At 34.2% G+C, this 20,497-nt stretch overlaps 3 protein-coding genes across 5 annotated transcripts; 1 reads left to right on the plus strand and 2 right to left on the minus strand.

Annotated features, from left to right (window-relative positions):
• The first annotated feature begins 539 nt into the window (after positions 1-539).
• LOC149740424 (transmembrane and coiled-coil domain-containing protein 4-like) lies at positions 540-6,833 on the plus strand. 2 transcript variants are annotated; one of them, XM_089871840.1, is made up of 11 exons: positions 540-1,342; positions 1,791-1,941; positions 2,209-2,399; positions 2,710-2,852; positions 3,113-3,331; positions 3,799-3,885; positions 4,142-4,236; positions 4,503-4,629; positions 4,989-5,106; positions 5,410-5,589; positions 6,085-6,833. In XM_089871840.1, exons 1-11 carry the CDS (start codon positions 1,164-1,166, stop codon positions 6,320-6,322), a joined length of 1,728 nt encoding a protein of 575 aa, XP_089727966.1. In that variant the 5' UTR covers positions 540-1,163; the 3' UTR covers positions 6,323-6,833. The 2 variants fall into 2 exon arrangements, with proteins under 2 accessions (XP_089727966.1, XP_089727965.1); XM_089871839.1 differs by having other exon boundaries at positions 541-1,342; positions 3,799-3,963.
• A 247-nt stretch (positions 6,834-7,080) lies between these two features.
• On the minus strand, positions 7,081-14,454 carry LOC149740425 (cleavage stimulation factor subunit 3-like). Of its 2 annotated transcripts, none has more exons than XM_089871836.1 (18): positions 14,281-14,454; positions 14,118-14,213; positions 13,686-13,781; positions 11,918-12,048; positions 11,732-11,833; positions 11,551-11,677; positions 11,169-11,327; positions 10,944-11,025; positions 10,630-10,739; positions 10,340-10,531; positions 10,083-10,226; positions 9,587-9,689; positions 9,438-9,507; positions 9,130-9,264; positions 8,969-9,029; positions 8,494-8,659; positions 7,992-8,147; positions 7,081-7,491 (listed from the first exon to the last, which is right to left on the minus strand). In XM_089871836.1, the coding sequence occupies exons 1-18, from the start codon at positions 14,302-14,304 to the stop codon at positions 7,289-7,291; spliced, it is 2,157 nt and encodes a 718-aa protein (XP_089727962.1). In that variant the 5' UTR covers positions 14,305-14,454; the 3' UTR covers positions 7,081-7,288. The 2 variants fall into 2 exon arrangements, with proteins under 2 accessions (XP_089727962.1, XP_089727964.1); XM_089871838.1 differs by lacking the exon at positions 14,281-14,454 and adding an exon at positions 12,793-13,609.
• LOC149740426 (ornithine decarboxylase-like) lies at positions 14,414-19,206 on the minus strand. Its single transcript, XM_089871841.1, has 10 exons — positions 18,620-19,206; positions 18,041-18,214; positions 17,781-17,953; positions 17,461-17,595; positions 17,158-17,323; positions 16,839-16,980; positions 16,688-16,779; positions 16,485-16,614; positions 16,265-16,352; positions 14,414-16,194 (listed from the first exon to the last, which is right to left on the minus strand). Exons 1-10 carry the CDS (start codon positions 18,749-18,751, stop codon positions 16,125-16,127), a joined length of 1,302 nt encoding a protein of 433 aa, XP_089727967.1. The 5' UTR covers positions 18,752-19,206; the 3' UTR covers positions 14,414-16,124.
• Between the last annotated feature and the right edge of the window lie 1,291 nt (positions 19,207-20,497).

The following is a 20,497-nucleotide window of genomic DNA, read 5'->3' on the forward strand; positions in this document are numbered from 1 at the left end:
TCATTCGTAAAAGCCACAGAAATAAAAAAGAATAGAACGCGCATCTCCAATGTCGGCAAAGGAGAGAGGTGATACACTCTCTCTCTTTCGCAGGTCGTTCCCGTTTACTATTGTAGTCAATGGAGTCGATGACGTTTTATGTAGTTTTTCTTCGTTTTTTGACTTAATTTAAAGTTATAGTGTAAAACAACTATTTTCTAATATATATATATTTCTTACAAATCGTTTGTTTAAAATTCTTAACTAATTTTTTTAAATAATTAAATTTCCTAAACAAGTGGTAAACTGTAAGCGTTACCCTACTAAATAACTAAACTGGCGTAATAAACTTGAATATTTGGTATAGTTTTTAAAATAAACAGCTAAAACCTTCCGAAAATACTATGCGCCTATCTTTTACAATGGAGACGAAGGAAAATGGGGACGGAGTTGGCGGTCACGTGAATAGAAAAAAGAATATATCACGGGTTTGGGCAGTTGCGCGTTCTACTCTTTTTTATTTCTGTGGTAAAAGCGAAACCTGCGTTTTTTTTGTGCTTTCTGCGTTTTTTTTTGTTCTCTCGTTTTTCGCTGAAAACACTGCCTCTCGCCTTTCTGAATGAGAGCGGCCACGCTTCAACAATTTTGTGACGTGTTTGTCACGTGGGTAGTACACTTCTCAATTTTTTTCGCCACGCAACTTTCAAATCAGTTTTTTGAATTTCACGGTGTTTGAGCTGGAATATCTTTGGTTATACAGAACCGATTAAAACAAGTAAGGTGTCGTTGGAATTAGAAAAACACACTCTATCGATTAAAGCGAAGTACATTTGGGGTGTGTTTAGGCCCTTTAAGAAAAAGGCGAATTATATACCAGATGGAATTACGTGACAGCCGTGTGACGTCATGCGATAAAATGTTGGAAACGATTTGGGCCTGTCGGCGGCTGAACGGGATATTATTAACCTCGTTCAACGGGAGGTTTTCATGAGAATAGTCTCTCATGAGATAAGTCGTATCCGCAGTGTTGACATTTAACGAATATTGTGGTTGGGTATTGTGACGTCACTTTAAGCGTCGAGTTGCTACAGCTCTCTTTTCTATAAATTATAGCTGCACTTCGGTGCTTCCCCGGGTGATTTTGATCATTTCGGTTTTGTCTTTGTTGCTATTAAACTTCAGTTATGTCTGGAAATGACAATATTGATCCAACCCCGCAGACGAATGCAGAAATAAGTGAAAATGAAAAGCCAGAAGAAAAGGAAGAGTCATTTGTGGAAAAAATGGACGACATGTTTAAATTTAGTCTTGCCAGTTTTTCTGCTATTTCGTTATGCTTATTGTACGACACACCACATAACAAGTAAGGCAAATGTACATAGGTGAAATTGCGGTATGTATAAGTTGATTTAAATCTGTATAAACCCACTTTGAGAAACCAGGGATGGCATACTCGGCTACCGACTAAACTAGTAGCCGTCTAAATTTGATTTTGCTTTTTTAGTTGCCTGACTAAAATTTTAGTCGGCCGATTTTGACCGACTAACTTCTGTAATGAGTAATGCAAAGAAACTTAGTCGGCCAGCTAAATGTGAAAAACCACCGACTAAATTTTAGGCGGCCGACCAAAAAAATGCGGTGACCAATAGTTTTTAACATTTAACAGCAGCATCCCCTGCAGCATTCATGTCAAGTGAATATACCGCGTTTTTTTAGTCGGGAATACACCTGTCTGCAATGGTAGCAATATTCTGAATCGAATCCAGTATCTTTTAGAAAGCCACTATAATAATTTCCCATGTTTTTTGCAGGGATTACAGGCACAGCTTCATTGATTCTTTGGTTAGCCATCTTTCTTTATCCAGTGGTGTAGGAAACACAATGAAAGCCTTATCTGACAATGACATTTCACAAGAATCCGATGTTTTCATTCAAATTATAATTTCAGACAAATGTATGAAGGTATAAGGAAACTTTATTCACAACTTGGAACCTTATTTATAAAATGGATGCTTGATTTTTTTTAAAAAAACACTGTAAAACTTAGAAAAAAGATAAAAGGAATATCAAGAATTATATCGCCAAGACTCCAATAAATTGTTGTTAATTGTTTAAAACACGTCCAGAATATTGGGATATTATGTGCTAAAGGTGTCCTATCTTTCCCTCCCTACTATATAGAATGATAATATTATGAAATTGTTTATAGTATAACACTAAATTTGTCAGGAAAACCGACTGAACCTTGTTAAAGATTTAGTCCACTGGTGTGTGACATCATCTGGTGGGAAATATGATTCACGATCACGGTTTCTCTTACGTCACATGACTTGGCAACTTCACATGAAGTTAGAGGACCTGGAAGATGTAGAAGAGACATTGATTAAGATGTTGAGGGAACAAACTGAGAAGGAGAAATTGTAAGCTTCAATTTAAATTTAATACTTACTTATTTTGAATTTAATAGTTGATCCTATGTGAATAATAGACTGACGATGCTTTTGTAGCACCAGATCCTTACTGAACTTAATAGGGGTTTTCATATTTAGCTGTGATATATAACTAAGATTCGTAAAGAGATTTTTCATAAATTTTGTAAGAAACGCTGTTGTTACTACACTGATAATTAAACCAGTATGAATGAACAAAAACTTACCTTATTCTTCATGTGGTAGAGCAAAGACAATCATTATAACACAGGTGTTGACAGTATCTTCAACATATTTTCAGAGAGAATGACTCTGTTCGTGCAAAAAAGGCTCGTAATCAAAAAATTAAACGGTTTGCTCTGGTTGGTCTAGCTGCTGCAGGAGGAGGGGCTTTGATTGGTTTGACTGGTGGTCTTGCAGCGCCTCTGGTGGCTGCTGGTGCAGGTAGTTGACATATTTTAAACGTGGATACAAAATATGTGCAAATATTTATCTTTTCTGTTTTACGTTTTATAACCACATGGAACTGAATTTCTTTATTGAGACATTGTTTTTTAATCTGTAGCTGGTAAAAAGTTGTTGGTAAAAAAATGCAAAATAGATAAAAAGCTTATACTATTCATTTTTAATTATTTATATACTCCTGGACCTATTATTTACGCGAATTACGCCAATGATGATGGGATTTATCTTCCTCTTCCAAGGAGCGATTATTGGAGGAACATCCGCAGCTGTTCTCGGATCTGTTGCTGGGATCGCTGTCATCACTTCCTTATTTGGTGCTGGAGGAGCAGGATTAGCGGGATATAAGATGAAGAGAAGAGTTGGAGGGATCGATCAGTTCTTCTTCTCTCCTCTCACCAGCTCGGATCAGTTATCCCTCACTATTACTATCTCAGGATGGTTGTCAGGAGATAATGAGAGTAAGTGGTCCCATAGGTTTGACTTAAGCTCTGCAACAACCAAGCAATTGCACAGTTTTTCATGCATATTAACACTGAGGTTCCTATCACTTTTTCGGCAGCCACATGCACCTGTAGCAGTTCACATGTCACCTCTAGGGTTGTTCTATTATGTATGGGCGAGGTTCTACAGCTAGGCATTACAAGGACCTAGGATTTAGGCCTGTGTTGGTATATTATCCTAGATTTTAGAAGTAAAAAAGGTGTCTTTTTACAAATATTCAAGGTCCTTTTATTTTTAGCATTATTTTAGAATTACATGCACAATTTGATAAAACCTCGATGTTATGATAATGAGTAATAGGAAACTGCGATGTTGCAATTTGTAATGTTGTGGCTAAAAATAGGATAAATAAGCAATTTTGTTTAAACTTTAATGTGAAACAAAACAGTAAAAAAAATCTCGCTCAACAGTTTCCTAATTTCAGGCAACTTCTTTGACGTATGGAGCCACATAAACCAGTCAAGGGAGCAATACAGCTTAGTGTGGGAGTCAGAGCACTTAATGAGGCTTGGTAATGCATTTGAATATATTCTTGAAGGAATTATGAGTTATGCTGCTACTGAGGCACTAAAGTACACAGCATTGGCAGGTACATCCATGTTTGTATGTTACCTCTGTGTTTAGTATGTAAGTATGTAACTTACTTTATCCTCGCGTGGCCGGAAAACGACAGTCGTTATCACACCGGTTTAATACCTCGTGCCAGCTTACGAGTTACCATGTTACTTTGTGGGTTTGTTTTTATTCCAACACTCTTTTACTTACAGGTTTGTTAGCAGCCATAGCATGGCCCGCTACATTAGTTTCAGCTGCTGGTGTCATTGACAATCCATGGAGTGTATGTTTACAAAGATCAGTACAGGTTAGAATTGCGATTTCATTACATTAAGATACCTGGAATCATTAATTGCAGCAATCTGTTTCACCAGACTGTATGTCTCCTTTTGTGGGTCAGGATTGTATAGGCTATGCAAATTGTAGATAAATTATAACTTTGTAAAAGTACTTACAACCTAACTTTGTGCAGATTGTGGATACAAATGTAGCTTCACACATCATAAAATGTAAAGAAATATTTATATTACATTAGTGTGTGGTGTAAATTGTAGACATTGTTTTGTATTGAAGGTTGGGAGACAACTTGCAGAAGTTTTGTTAGCAAGAGAGCATGGGCAGCGACCGGTTACTTTGATAGGATACAGTCTTGGAGCGAGAGTGATTTACTTTTGTTTGGAAGAAATGGCAAAACGAAAAAGTATGTTTCAGGTTTTAATGTGCTGTTGAGTTGCGCCATTAGCATAGTTTTCTTTGTGGACGTTTACTTAAAGTGTGCTGTAAAGTTTATTGCAAACTTTTGAATGCCCACTTACTACTAAAGAAAAATTGATTAATAGGTTACCTATTTCATTATAAAATTGTATGTGTATATAGAAGGTCAAATGTAATCTAAAGGTACCACCAAAGTCTCAAAAAAGAAACAGTTGCTAAAAAGTCTGTCTTGGACTCTTTGTATGCGTTATTATTTAATAGTTGTGGCAATGATGCTTAAAAGCTAAACATGCTAAAAAACAAGAATACAAGATAATTAAGTGACAACTGACATTCTACCAACAGAGCACAGCGGAATAATTGAAGACATTTACTTACTTGGTGCTCCAGTAAGTGGGAAGGTGGAAGATTGGAAAAAGTTTTCAAGTGTTGTAGCTGGACATATTACCAATGGCTACTGCAGGTAAATATTTATTAGTTTTTATGTATTCATTTGGGGCTTTAAAACAATCAGAAATTACACACAAAGTTACGTACTTGGTAACTTATAAGTAGGCATGAGGTGTGTGAAGCAGAACACCCGTGTTTTTATGACTATCATTGCACCACTACTCAACAATAAAAAAGTTACATTCATTCATTTTCCTTTGGAAATTCAGTACTGTAGTAAAAATTGAATTTTAGAACTAATTTTGTAGTAACAGATTTCCTATTCCAGACGTGATTTAAAATAAGTTTAATACAAATTAAACATTAAAATTTTCAGAACAGACTGGTTGCTTCGGTTTCTTTACCGCACTAGTTCCCGCCATACTGAAATTGCTGGTCTTCAACCTATTGCTTGGGAAAATCGCAGGATGATCAATATTGACTTAAGCTCAATTATTGAAGGTCACCTTGATTATGCAAAGAACATGAATGCTGTGTTGGCAGCAGTTGGTGTTAGGTATATGGCTTATTCTGTAAATACCACTTATGGTTGGTTATATTCTGCTGCTTGGCATGTTATAATAAATAAGGTCGCCACTAGATTCTCATCTATAAATGTCACACCATTCGATTTACATTTGACCCACTTCAATTTGTAGGACTCAAACTTCAATTTGTAGGGCAATAAATTTGGCTTTGGCAGTGCCTATCCCCGGTGAAAAGCAATGGAATCCTCAATTATAATAAGCATGATAAACTGTCTTGTGCCATGGCTCTAGTATAGTTCAAGCCTAACCTGACCAATCAGTTTACAGGTTTGGTGCTGCTACCATTGTGGCCTACTGGGGCAAGAGACTTAACATGTTGCTATTGATAATAGGTTGCATACAACGACTATCCTGCCATGCAAAAATAAATATTTGTTATTTACTCATTAACTTCTATATACAAGATATAGCTTGTAGTCTTATTAATACTGGCCATTTTAAAGACAAACTTATCTTTTACACAGAACACGGAAAACCTTCAACAATAAAGCAAAAAGTTCAATCAGTTTGCCGAACATGGCAGCAACTGCCACAGTTGATTTGCCGGTCTCCAGCAAATCCTGTGATAATATTGGTGCTTTAGGTGAAGCTAAAGTAGATAAAAAGGAAGAAACCAAAACAAATGAAACCTTGGAATCTGAAAGTAGGGCAGATGAAAGCAAAAGTCAAGAATGTTCTGATACTCTAGCACGGAAAGTTTAGTGGAAAAAATTATTTTTCATAAACGCTCTTAAAAGCTTTGCTTCATACTTTTAATTATGTTTTTTAAATTAGGTTTGGCTTCCACTTCACAGAAACCAAAGGATTTATGAAACCAAAAGAAAAGTTTGCATTTTTAAAGTAAAACTTATACTAATTTCTTAATTCTGATTAGTCTGCAACAAAACAACTTCGAAAAAAACTTTAAAAATTGGGAAATAAATATTTGGACTTTTTAATACATTTAGTTTTGTTTTATTAGTCTCTACAGTGTCTTTTTACATTAGATTATGCCTTGCAAATATTAGGTGTTAATTTGACCTGTAAATTTAAATTAATGTGTTTAAACATTTTTGCGCTTACTGTACTATCGGTATTGTTAATTCCATCATTTTTTCGTACTGGTGTTTGCCATTTGGTGTATCTCATTTTTTGCAACTGTGCAATATGTTTTTATATTCTCTTTCATTGTTTATGAAGCAACATTTAAGGAAATAAATTGTTCCTAAATGTATCACACTTGTGATAAAATGCGCAGATCTAGGCAACACAGAGTTTTATTTGGTAAACACATGTTAAGCCCTGGTTTCAGCTACTAAAGGAATAGTGTATATGTATATAAAATGTAAGGAAGCTGCTTTTTGATCTTAAAAAATTATCCCTGTCGGCTGAACCACTGATCTAAATATTCAAATCCAAGACTGAATTTAAAGATAACCAGCACTAAGTTTTTAAATTTTGACGAAAAACATAACAACTGATTTATGTTATGGGAATATTTATACATTTTAATTGCAACAACATCCCTGTTCGTGGAAACAGTCCGGGAGAGCGCAGCGCACACATCAGTTTTCAATAAAGAAAGGCAGTAAAATCACATGAACATACATGATGCACAGATCTAGTTTTAACAAGAAAAGAATCACTCGTTTAGGAACAACAACTTTTTTCTGGATCAACCTCCAAGCATTACTTCACTCGCTTCTGCTGACGAGCTCTGTAAATATCATGAGCTGGAGGAGCAGCAGATCTGGATGCAGACATTTCATCATCTGAATCTCCTCTTGAAGAAGAACGTTTAACTCCAGCATATCGAACTCCACTCGTTGCTCCCGACACTGAGAACGTGTGTCCCTCTCCTCCACTGTTCACTTGTTTTAACCAATCCTCCTCTAAATTATTGTAACAGTGGTTATGAAGTGGAGTGGTAAAATAAATAAATTGATTAGGATTTTAAACAATGTTTCACATTTAACACAGAATTAATTATAGGCCTACGTCCTACATCATTCGTTCTCAAATTATTACTTTAATTTTTAAAGGCATTTTTGAAAGAGGTAATTTTAAATGTTACTTTTTATAAAACAGGCTTTTCCAGCATTGCCCAAATTCTTTCATCATGATTATAAAAATTAAGACAGAAACATCAACAATAAATAGAAGTTGATTAATAAATTTTTATGTTGGCTGTTCTTTGCAAAGCAATAAGTTTAGGAACCACTGTCCTACACAATTACAATATACATTATGCAAATAATGAACAGAGACTTTATATGCAAAGAACTTTATATGTAAAAAATGTTATATACTAATGTATGTAACAGAGTAAGGTATGCAAGAGATGTTTTAGTTGGTAAGATTATACATTAGGTATATGCACACACATACATACCGCTGGGCAATGAGCAGTCAGCAAACTTGTCCATTAAATCATCAACTTTGACAAAGGGACCATGGAAGGACCTTGGAGGCGGCATGTTCTTTAACAATATTGTTGCTGCTCCTGGAAACGGAAAATCTCCTCCTGGCACAGGGTGTGAGCCTGGAACTGTTAAAGTTTGCAAGTTGTTGAAATAAATATTGGTTTAAAGGTCTACGCATATATACATTTAAAAATGATAATGGTGTAGGCTACTGTTAATAAGGTACAAAATTCATTTATCTTACATTGACTGCAATAAAAAACAAAATATTAATATGAATTTAAACAAACACCTGTTGCAACATGACGTTTAAAGAGACGTCACATTACACAATCTTAATTACTTTTATTGATTAGTCTTAACTGTCAACACTGCCTATACAACTTATCGAATGGGACTCGGGAACAATTGAAATTGTAGAATTTTTGACGAAAAACAGACCATAAAAAAATTAATATATTCCCAACATACGTGGTCGACGTCTTGGCTTATAAGGAATCATTTGTGATAAATCCGGCATCGCGAATCCCACTTTCTTCTTCCCAGCATCATCCATGGAAGATTTAGCTCCTGCATCCATGGATGAGGATGTTGGATTCATCATCGTGGTCGTTGTCTTATTTGGAGTTCTTGTGTCCTGACAATTTGCAAAGTGAAATTATTTTTGAAAATTTGAACATGCTTTCCTAACTTTATATTTAGGATAATTAAAATATGCCTTACCAATTTCATATCCTAATTTAATGCACAGTTTTTAACCTGTTGCATCAGAGGTTCTGGCCAACAATAAACTCAATGTACCTTTCAGGTGCACAGTAATGAGTAATGACCAATCACTGGTCAAATGAATGCCCTGCATTTTGTGGCTCATTGATTATTACATTGTAAAAGTCCGACTAAGTAGACATATGGCGTAGTTTAAATCCTGTTTTAATGTAAGACTTACTTTATATCCAAGAGCACGTAATATTTCAGGAGCACAAGGATACAAATCTAAGAAACGGTATCTGCAGATACAAGTAATTACATTATTCCTGTGTGACATGGTCTCATAGCAGTAAAGACTAAAAGTAGAAAGCAACACTGATATAGAATAAAGGTCCCGACCTGTCAATCAGCATGCAGGTTGATTTTCCTTCATAATCAGCTTTGAAAGCTTCCAGTCTCCTGTTTTCTACCTTCAGCAATGAAGATAAATCCCCAACATTACATTCGAACTCCAAGTACTTATCCCAGATAGTCCTGAAAAAAGTTTATAACCGTCTCGTTTTTCAATGAATACAAGCAGATAAAAAAGCAGGAAAAAAGGCGAATTTTTTAAATTTTACGAAAAGCGATTAAAACACATAGTGCAAAGTGGAAAAAGATTTAGATAAGAAATTCAATTGTGGCAAATTCCAAAATCCATTATTTACCCAGATTTGTCTGGTGGTAAACTAGTTGACGTCAGAACCCTTTCAAACAAAACCCGTGTGTTGTTGTCCTCTGTAGAAATAAGGAAAATAAATGTTAAATTCAATTTCCTATTCCTAACATTAAAATTGCTATTATGTAGTTAACAAACCATTGAGATGTGACATGTAATCAATATATGCAAGCAGGTAATCGGGTTCATGACCAAAGCGCTTTAACCCAAGCTCAAATATTTTGAAAGCAATTTGCTTGTCCTGTGAATAAGGAAGTTAAAGTCAGGACCAGGAAAATTATTTACAACTGATATTTTATAAGATTTAGTTCATTTTAATAAACTTATACAACAAGAGATAAAAACACAAACAAATGTAATAAATTCCAAGAATCTGATTTTGATCTAGTGCTTATGGAGTTGAATGACTCTTGTGTAAAGAAATTTGAGGATCTGGTGCTTTAAAAATGTAACAGACAAAACCAAGTCCAACCAATTGTATAGAATTCTGAATAAAAGACTGACAATGCTATTTAGCCGATTATGCAATTGGTTGGATTCGATTGTTGTTTGTTATGTTTTCGTAGAACAAGGTCCTTAATAAAAACACAGTATCAATATTATTTATTGTAATAATGCTTAGGGTATTTTTTACCTTAGTACAATAATATTCCATCAAAGCAGCAGCTACAAATACATGAAATCGAATTCTTGTATCCTCCCTTGCTTTTTTAAACACCAACCTAGCAGCTTTAATGCCTTCAGCACGTCTTGTGAATTTCATGTACTGTATGTATGTCTGCAACAACAACAAAAATTAAAATAAATATATTTATTTATTTGTTAATTTTTAACAAAATTGATTAGTTTTAGTAACCGCACTATTTTTTTAGATAAAAAAACAACACTTACCAAAGTTTGATCACAATCTTTGATGTCAAGTAATCTCTGATAAATTGTGTGTACTTTGTCGTGTTTCATTCTACCCTCTTCAAAATCAGCATATGCAAAGTGAATCAGAGTATTTGACTTCATTAAACTCGATATAGCTCGCTCATAAAGTGAAGAAGCTTCATCCGATAAGATTTTGCTGCTATTCGTGTCCTGGATAGCAATTGACAAATTAGACCCAAAATAACATCGAAAGGCACACACAAAATTTGTTCTCACACAAAGAGCGTATATAAATAAATTTGACTTACTCCTTTTTCTTGCATAAGTTTGCTTGTACTTGACAAATACTGTGCAGCTTCATACCAAACATCAGGGTGGTGGCCAAGACATAGCAAGCATTGCTCATAAGCAAACATTACTAGCATGAAATGATGAAAGTTTAATTGGAAAATCCACAGAAAGAAGTTTTATATTTAAAATAGCTGGCCAAGTATACCAGGGGATTTAAAGAATATCATTCAATGTGCTTGCTTACATAAAGTCATAAACACAAAATTGTTTAGTTTTTTGCTTTTATTGAACAATTGAGTGTACTGTACAAGGAAACTTATTTGTGGTTTACCTCTCTTTGAAATAACACTTAAACTTTCAGATCTCAAAGGATTTGACTTCTCCCAATCAATGTATTTTTTCCAAACCAAAACCTATGTTAGAGAAATCAGTTATACACTTTTTTAAGAAAAATTGGCCTTAAAATTGCCTAGGAAAAATTAGTTCAAAAATTGTGTTAAAGAAATTAGTTTAAAATTACAGCATTGTTAAGATATTGTTTCATTTGTTTGGTTACCTGTTTTGCTTCTTCAACTGAACCACAGGGAGGGGTTGCTGGGTTGTGACGCTGCAAACTACGCGTCGTGGCTTCTAATTCCTTTGAAACCCGGCGTGCATTGACATATTCACGTGTTCGATCATCCAACATTTTCTTTGCAATTATTGGATTAATGCCCTGAAGTTAACAATAATTGTATATATATATAAATATATACATATGTGTGTCAGTGTGTATATCTTTAATGAATGATATCTTTAATAAAGAGAATTTTTTTTAACATTTGTGGAAATGCAATACCATTATAAGCAAATAGCAGTTTGGGTATGTAAATACAGGAAAATATTAAAAAATTCAAAATTGAGGATATGAAAAAGTTCACCTTTGCAGATGTAAATACCTGTTCATATTGTGAATATTCTCTCCACAGTTGTTCGATGTTTATCATTGGGTTAACACATCCGCGTTGATAAACTCGTCGAACTGCTGTAATTCGTTGATTTTCAGCATAGGAACCAACAGCCTCACTGTGTTTTAAATTGAATCAACTTTCAAAGTAACAAAGTTATAAAACCACTTACACAGCTTTGAGAAACGCAATGTAATCTGCCCAGATCTGATATGACATAATATCCATTCCGATTTTCTCGAGAGCAAAATCATATGCTTGCGCCATTTTTTCACTGCAATTGATTTTTATTTGTAAAAACAGCATACCCTTTGCGGTAAATAATTAAAAAAGAAATTCCCCAAAATAACTATAATACCGGTATGAAGAAAGGCCGCTTTTGGTTTCTCTAACATAGGTCAAGTAACATTTCCACAAATCAATACTCAAAACCCTCATCAGACAACGCTGGAAAAGCTTTTCAACTTTCTCGTAGTTCCGAGACTTCATCTGCAATATTGGGCACATTGAACAAATTATCATGTTATCTTAAACAATTCATCAACTTAAATGCAACATTGCAACTTACACTTTCGTAACTTACACTTAAAACAGGTTAAAAATGCAACATTGTAACTTACACTTGAAACAGGATTATTATAACATTACCAATTTAACATTTCGGACGCACAACTTGCTCAAACAAATATACACTTGACAAAACACCATATTTGTATCATGTTGTTCATTGTGCAAAATGCTCATACAGTCAAACTGTCAAGCAAAGCTCCTGTAACTGCGCCCACAGCTGAAGTGTAGAATTTATGACAGATTTTACACTGTCTATACACCACTTGTTAAAAACACCAAACAGTTTATGGTTTTTTTATTCCAATTTGTGTTGCATTTGAGCCTCACAGCAGTACTTAAACACTAAATGCTTTATTTTGACTTTGGTCATAAGTATAATATATGTTTGAAATGTTTTTTTAAGTATATTTGATTTGTTACGCTAAAAAGTATTTCGATTTTTAGAAAAATTGAGTCTAGTATTTTGGCATTTCTATATGCAAAATTTGTTTTCAGTTGTTAAATAACAGTGAAAGTTAACAGCATTAAAAGAACTTCCATAAAAATATTTTTCAACTATTTATATATACAGATCATCTGTAACAGATCTCTTAGTCTGTCTGGTAGTTTTTGCTGCTTGTTACTTTTTTGGTAGATGTTGTGTTTAATATATGTATAAATTACTTTTGCAAACAATTTTCCTACTCCAGTTGACAAAAAAGTGTTTGCCTAAATCACTGCTGTCAATGGACTCGGAGTGGTGAACATTTCTGTACAACAAAGATAATTTAACCAGAACATGATCTTCATTTCATCCAATCACTGTACAATACTGTTGTATCAGGTATATTTGTCTTACAGAAAAAGAATAAACTAAAATTAATCAAAAAAGCTCAGTCCAAAACAGAAGATAGGGCAATAGAAAACATACACTCTTGCTCTCTTATCAATATTACTCAATGAAGTATCCAAGAATGTTAAGTTATGTTAAGTGTTATAACTCTAAATCCCAAAGAGTAAGATAGTAAAAGTTTTTAATTAAAGAACTGTTGTATCTGATTGCATATGATAACGAACCTATACCCATAAATTTCATCTTAGCTTTTTTTATTTTATGTTTAAGCTTCTTTGCTTTCTGAAGCATTTTTTTTGCTAACTATAGAACCTGTTTGTTATAGATTCCGTTAATTTAATATTCAAACAACATGACTAAACTAGCATTGAAATAAAGGCTTGAACATTTTATGAAATTTCTTTTCTATTAAATCCAGATACACTAGATCCACAAGCGGCACAGTGATGCTCCAACAAATAATAAAAACAAGAATAAATGTAATAAAATAAAGATTAAGGTCACAGTTTACTGTAATGCACAAATGGGATGAAATTATTGTTTTAAAGGGGTTATTTAAAATTCAAGCTACTAGCCAACATTCCATGAGCTAAACTTTTCGAATGCGTTCTTTGTCAAAACTTTTGCAGCAGTTTAGGAAACCTAGGGCTGGCGAATGATAAAAGTTGTCAGCACGAGTTATTCCTTCCATTTATCAAATAACAGCAAAATATTTACAACAAACCTCTTGCTCTATATAAATTCGCCAATATCTGCCAGTTGTTGGAAATTGTGAAATTAAACGTTCAAAAGTTGTTCTGCCCTTATCAATAGGCTGGGTCTGCAAATCGTCAGTTTTATTTAATAAACATCATTTTATGTAGCCTATATTCAATAGAGAAATATTATATTCTTGTATGGTAATACCATTTATAAAATACAGATTAAACCGACACTTGAAACCCTAAAATGAATAACATGAAATAATACAAAATTTGTGTATAACCATTTTAACATTTATGTGCTTTTAGTCTTGCATATTCGCAAACTAAATACTGATATAATATTAATTTTTTTGAACAATTTTAAGTAATATAAATAAAACATACGTAACATACATATATATATATATGTATATCATATGTATATATACATTCATATGCATGCTGCAATTTACCTGCGCCTCACGTATCAAACCATTCCAAGCTTCAACATCAAACTCATTTTCTCCAACACGAGTTTCAAGTTTCCTGATCCTTTCAGGCATGTATTCCTACAATAAAAGTATGTAAAAACACATTTATCGTGACTTTTAAATAATACTAAACTTCAGCACTTACCGAATTCGATTTATCTTTTGGCATCCTGGCCGAATAGCAAACAACAACAGTTTTTGGTAATTAAATTGATTTGTCAGTTTTCGCCAGCAAATTTTTATCATACGCCAGGTTTAGTGTTAATAACTTGCTAAGAAATAAATAGATACTTGAAGGTTGAAGCTTGTTACATTATATTTAACCAGAAATACATAAAATAACACATGTCTCGAACTTTAGTAAACCTGCAGCATTTCCCACTAAATTATGACGTCACGCTATAGTCGCAGTACAGTGTTTCGCAATGAAAGAAAAAGTACATAAACATCAGTTAATATTTTCATTTTTTCGACGTTTAGCCAATCCGAGTAAACGTAAATACAGAAGGATTTGCATCATGGCGCCCTTCATAGAAAATGAACTGTCATCCTATACATAAAAAATGTAAACACACACATTTCTTTCGGTATCGGTATGGATACAATGTTACACCCGCTTAACTTAACGTATCCAACAACTGGCCATCGCAGCGTCTATAGTAGATTCATGGAGTATCGGCACAAGACTGCTAGCATTGTAGGTCTACTTGTTGTTAGGCAAGACACTTAGCGATAATTGACCCGACCCAGAATACCTTATTGGTTTGTAGCGGTCTTGTCCGGTTCTGAATCTTTAAATCTCCAATAATTTTGGGCTACTTAAACCAAAATTCTAGCCTCCGCACAGTAAAAACAATAATTAAGACGATAGAAACTGTAGACAAAGATAAATCGAATTGCAGAAGAAAAAAATGACACAAATAAAACTTTAGTAGCAATGACGTCAAAGTACAGATAAAGAATAACCAGAAACAGAATAAACATGCACTGGTGTCTATAGGTTATTTAGAATAAGTGAATGTAACTTCCTTTATCCTCGAGTGACCGGAAATTATATAGCACAAAGTACTATATAGTTGTACTAACGAAGTTTTAAAGAACAAAACTCTCTTCTCATTTTGGAAAAAAATCTTTGCGATAGCAATTGCATCCACCATGGTTTTCCTGAATTAAAGTTTATAATATCTGTTCGGCAAATCACTGGTAATTTAAGTGAAGAATAGAATTATATAATGACAGTGTTTACTATTCATAGGTTAGGAGAACTTAAACATGCGCCTTTTTAAAGGCCCCCGAAATGGGAAATAATTTTAGGTAGCCTACTTCTTAACTTTTGTCTTGGCAATTATTGATTATCTGCCATTATTGTATCAAAACTAAGACGATCAGTTTCATCATTGATAATGTAAATATTTTGGTCATTGGTGTAACTATAGGCTATGCAGGTATAACATATATATGCTGTTATTCATGATTCGTTTGAAACTACTACCAAATATCTGTGCATCGATGTATAACTAATAACCGGAAATTAACCGCTGTTTTTTTTTTACTTGGTTACCATACCGATTTCGTTCATAATTACATATGGACAGTGTTTTATCAAGTTAATATATATAATTTAAATGTGTTCAGTATGAAACACTGCTGATGTATCTCTCACGACAAAACAAATAAAACACCGAAGCGTTATCTTTTTAAAAACTTTACGACTCACCGCCTTGCCTAAAAAAAGCTACAAGAAAGCAAAGCTGTAATGAGTGAGCACGTATTAAACAAATTAGCATACTATCATTTAACCCTTTTAATATAACGGTTAACCCTGATCATAAACCAACCAGACATAGCCAACGCCTGGTACAAATATACCAATCGGAACGAACATATCACGACACCGGTGCCTATAGGTATTTATATTAGGCAATATAACCTATAATGCAACGGATAAATAAATTTGCAACACGAAATACAAGTTCCAATAACGCAGCTTCAAAGACCAAAACTCTTTTCTAGTTTGGGAAGAAAATCTTTGCGGCAACAAGCACCCTGTATGGTTTTCCTGAATTTTAATTTATAATATTAGATTGGCGAAACAATAGTAGTTAAGTAAAGCTTAAATATGAACTTACCAGGCACCCTCTTGTACGAAGTAAAATGCTTTAGTTGTCATGACTCCGTTAAAACCAAATTTGCACAAAACAGTATAAGCACCCATGTCTGAATAAAAAAGGGTAAATAAGGTTTAACCTGCCCAGTGTCTATACCCAAAAAGTTAGTATTCCACAATTATACAGAGTTTTTCCAGTCGAAAATAAGAAGGGCGAATGTAAGAAGCATATTTATACTCACCATCCCAAATCAACCAATCTTCTAGATCAAGTTCCGGTAAGGCAACATTTTGAGCAATAATATCCGTTCCATCACATGTTGTCCCGTATATTATCGTATCGTGAACCGCTTTATCACTGAATCTCTTCGTCTTACGTCAAAAATAACTTATTATGCTCAATGTCAACATTTAAAGCCCAATGCATAAAAAGTACAATGTTTACCTTCAGTACTATCGGTGTATACTTTCCCGCCTTCAAAAATGTTTTCCAAAAAGATAGGTAGATACTTTCATTTGTATAGTAAGAGATAATATCTGTTGTTCAAATAAAGATAGTAACCTCAGCGTTAAACACTATATACGGCACCATATACCTTCGCTTTGTTTCTTGCCAACAATGCTAGTTGCGATAGAGAATGAAGACTCAACAAAGTATCTTCCTGGTTCAGCAATGATTCGGACCCCACATTCTGACGGAAACAACTTATCCAATGTGTCGCGTGTGTCATTTGCAATCTGGTTTAAAATTGTTTAAAACAAAACAATTTTTAGGTTGAATGCATTACAGACGAAGTTTATACCCACCCAAGACAAGTCCCCTGTTCCAAGACGAGTTTTAAAAAATATCTATAAGCTAAGACATAAGTAACAAACTATCAAATGGGCCTCATATACACCATCAAATAGTTCTACCTGTAAAAACAATTTCTGATCTTTATCATTTCCGGGAAATCCCCCACCGATATCAATTAAATCCATGTTGATACCGATTGAGGAAGCAAAGTCAAACATCTTTCTGGAGTTTTCCAAATTTAGCCTCATGCCTATTGAACTTTTACAATCGTCCCCAACAAAAAAACTGTAAATGTAAAACCTTAATTTAAAAATAACTATTTGTCAAAGCATCATTTACATATCAAACCGTAGTCAAATTCGAATTAATTTTATATATACTCTGGACGGTGTTGTATCATTAACAAATAAACAACAATTTACCTCAAGCCAATAACGTTTAAGTCAAGTTTCTTAGCGTGTACCAGCAACTTTTTACCCTCTTCTAATGTACATCCAAATTTACTTCCCATTTTGAAAGTTGCTCCAGTCTCGTCAGGCAGTAATCGTAATACCAACCTTAAAACGGAACTCGTAAGCGGGCCGTTGTATCGAACACAAAACTGATTATGTTACAACTGTCGGTTCCTCGCATTCGACGAGAATAAACGGATTTGTTACATACATTCATTCAGTTTTAGGTTTACACGTATTCATAAAGTATATTTAATTTGTTGGGCATTAGTACTTGAGTTAAATATTACCGAGCATCGGGAAAGTACTTCTGTATTTTATGCAACTCATCTTTGTTGTCAAACGTCATCAATGAAACTTTTCTTGTTCGTGCATGTTGTAATTGAGACGCTGGCTTGCATGGCAGTGCGTAGATTATTTTTGCAGGATCTACTCCGATGCTGATTACTGATTCTATTTCGTTCTGTTTGATACAATATATATATATTTATATATATAACATATTTTATTGGTAATTTGGTATTTTAGTAACTTAGCATTATAAACCTACCTGACTTGCACAGTCGAAGCCGGTACCGAGTGCAGCAAGAAGACGGATAACTGGCATCAAGGGACAACACTTAATCGCATAAAACAGCTCGACTCGAGGTAGCACTTCTTTCCATTGCTGATGTCTCAGAAAGACACGGTTCAAATCTCCGATGTAAAACGATCCGTCCCAACTCTGTGCATGAAAAGATATTTAAACTTGGGAATATCACAGAAGTTAAACTACCTTAACAAGCCTTATATTAATGGAATTATATAATAACAGCTAGTGTTCACATATTCATGGGGTTCAAAAAATGAAATATATAGTAGGGTGGAGGAAGATGAACAGTTTTTCATTCTATACTTTTTCGTTTCGTTTTGTAGTAAACACAGAACATTCAAAGAATTATAAAACTGCATCCTCACGACTCCCACCGTGGACCGCTGTTAATTATTTAAAACACAATCAGGATAATTAGATATTATGTGCTAAGGGTGTCCCATCTTACCCCACAGTACTATACAACTCTTTAAAGGGTATCTAAAACATGACATAAGACGTTGAGAAATAAGTTTGGGTAACCTAATTGTGTTTAACCTTTGTCTGGCTAAGTGTTTGATTATCCGCCATTGTTGCAGCAAAACTGTGACGATCAGTTCCATCATTGATAATGTAAATACTTTGGTCGTTGGTGTAACTATACGCAGTTGTAATTATCTTGTCATTCATGGTTCTGTTGAAGCTGTAGCTCACTGACAAATATAAAGACACATCACGTTTTCGGTTCGTTATAAAATGGATTTTGATAGAGAGAATATACCATATATTATTAGAAAGCAGAAATAAACGACGGCATTTTGTTTGTGGGTGTACCAAAACGTTTGAATGTACCAAGTCGTATTTCAGCAAGGCTTTTCTATCACGCACTTTACTAAATTGAGCAAATGACTTAACTGCATCAAAAAGCGGTTGCGATTGGTCTTCAGTGTGCTAATTGAATTTTACAAAAGCTTACAACAAACTTATTTAAACCGTTATAGGGTTAGCTTGGCGGTGTAACGACCGATCCACTGCAGATATGTTATTAGAACTATTGTCGCGTAAACAGCCATTTGGTTTGGCGATTCTCTGCACATTCGTTATAGCTGCCTGTGCACTTGTTATTATATAAGTTTTGCAACTAGTAATATTTCTAACTGTTTCGAATCTGATTTGCTCTGTATAATTACTGTTGCTTACTGTTGGATTCTTCAAAACAAATTGCCTTTGTAGCGTTTAAATTCAAAAACCACACTTTCTACGTTTGTATTTCTCACGCATCGTATGGTACAGCCTTTCTGACAATGTAACAATACTAACAGCAGGTGGTCAATGGTCTGCATTTCCGAGTTAAACATTAGCTGTTAATAAGTTTTCAGCTATCTCACACTCGGTAAATATAGCGGTTAACAGTATAATATTAATGCAAATAATAATGTACAGTAGGGTGGGGAAAGATGGGACTTTTTAGCACTATTTTCTCGTCCCATTTATTAGTAAACGAAAAACATTCAAAGAATTATAAAACTATATCCTCACGACTCACATAGACCACCGTTAGTTGTTTTAAACACAATCAGGATACTTAGTACTATATATTGTTCCTTTTTTTAAAACCTTCAATCTCCGGAAAATATTTTTTCCACTTTCGACAACAAAATAGCGATCATAATAAAATCTTGACCAATGCTATGTTACTGATAAAAAGTTGTAAAAGTTGGCACAAAGGGGCAAGTTGAAATACCGTTTTAAATTCCCGGTATGGTTTACCCATTAAATGATAGACGAAATGAAATGTTACAGTATTATTTGACAGTATTGTCACCAAGAAAGCGCGCGTACCTTAGAGGCATGTGAGTTACATGCTACGGCACCGGACAAGTATCACTAATGTTTTCCAATAAAATTACCTTTAACTGCCCATGAGGCGAAAGATAACATCTTAATTGTGACCAACAGTAAATTATACAACTTATGTTTTAATTGTTGGAACAAACGTACCAATTACACATGCTGTGACGACTTTGTAAGCATTACGAATATTTTCAAGCCCAAAAAATGTTATCAATTTTTTCACCCCGGAAGTTCTGTTTAACCGGTTTATAAAATGAACAGCATTCAGTGTGAAGAGGAGATATTTCACTAAAAGGCATCGTACCTGTTTCTTTGTCAACGTAACTACGTAGATCAATGCTACGAATTAGTTTATGGTAAAGATTTTGACAAATTCTTTTGCTAAAACTACTGGTACATACTGTAGTTACAAAATTACACCGAAGTTCGCTTGCTAATATTTCGTTTTCTATAAATATCTTCGTAAGCAGGCCTCGCCTGCAATATTTCTCATCAACGGTAGCTAGAGACGTTCTTAGAATTTTGGTTGCACCCAATTCTTGCCTTATGTTTCCCATCAAACAATCAGTTAGCCTATTTATG

The sequence above is a fragment of the Ciona robusta genome, chromosome 2 (assembly GCF_009617815.1).
Source record: "Ciona robusta chromosome 2, ASM961781v2".
Taxonomy (NCBI): domain Eukaryota; kingdom Metazoa; phylum Chordata; class Ascidiacea; order Phlebobranchia; family Cionidae; genus Ciona; species Ciona robusta.

Coding starts and splice junctions, on each gene's coding strand:
- LOC149740426 (XM_089871841.1), bottom strand. CDS start 18,751: ATGAATGACAAGATAATTACAACTGCGTATAGTTACACCAACGACCAA. Junction 16,615..16,687: donor ATACACCGATAGTACTGAAG/GTAAACATTGTA, acceptor TTTTGACGTAAG/ACGAAGAGATTCAGTGATAA. Junction 16,195..16,264: donor TTCGTACAAGAGGGTGCCTG/GTAAGTTCATAT, acceptor ATTAAAATTCAG/GAAAACCATACAGGGTGCTT.
- LOC149740425 (XM_089871836.1), bottom strand. CDS start 14,304: ATGCCAAAAGATAAATCGAATTCG. Junction 12,049..13,685: donor GAATTTATATAGAGCAAGAG/GTTTGTTGTAAA, acceptor CCAATATTGCAG/ATGAAGTCTCGGAACTACGA. Junction 10,740..10,943: donor AAGTGTTATTTCAAAGAGAG/GTAAACCACAAA, acceptor ATTTCATGCTAG/TAATGTTTGCTTATGAGCAA.
- LOC149740424 (XM_089871839.1), top strand. CDS start 1,164: ATGTCTGGAAATGACAATATTGATCCAACCCCGCAGACGAATGCAGAA. Junction 4,237..4,502: donor GTTTACAAAGATCAGTACAG/GTTAGAATTGCG, acceptor TTTGTATTGAAG/GTTGGGAGACAACTTGCAGA. Junction 5,590..6,084: donor TTGGCAGCAGTTGGTGTTAG/GTATATGGCTTA, acceptor TCTTTTACACAG/AACACGGAAAACCTTCAACA.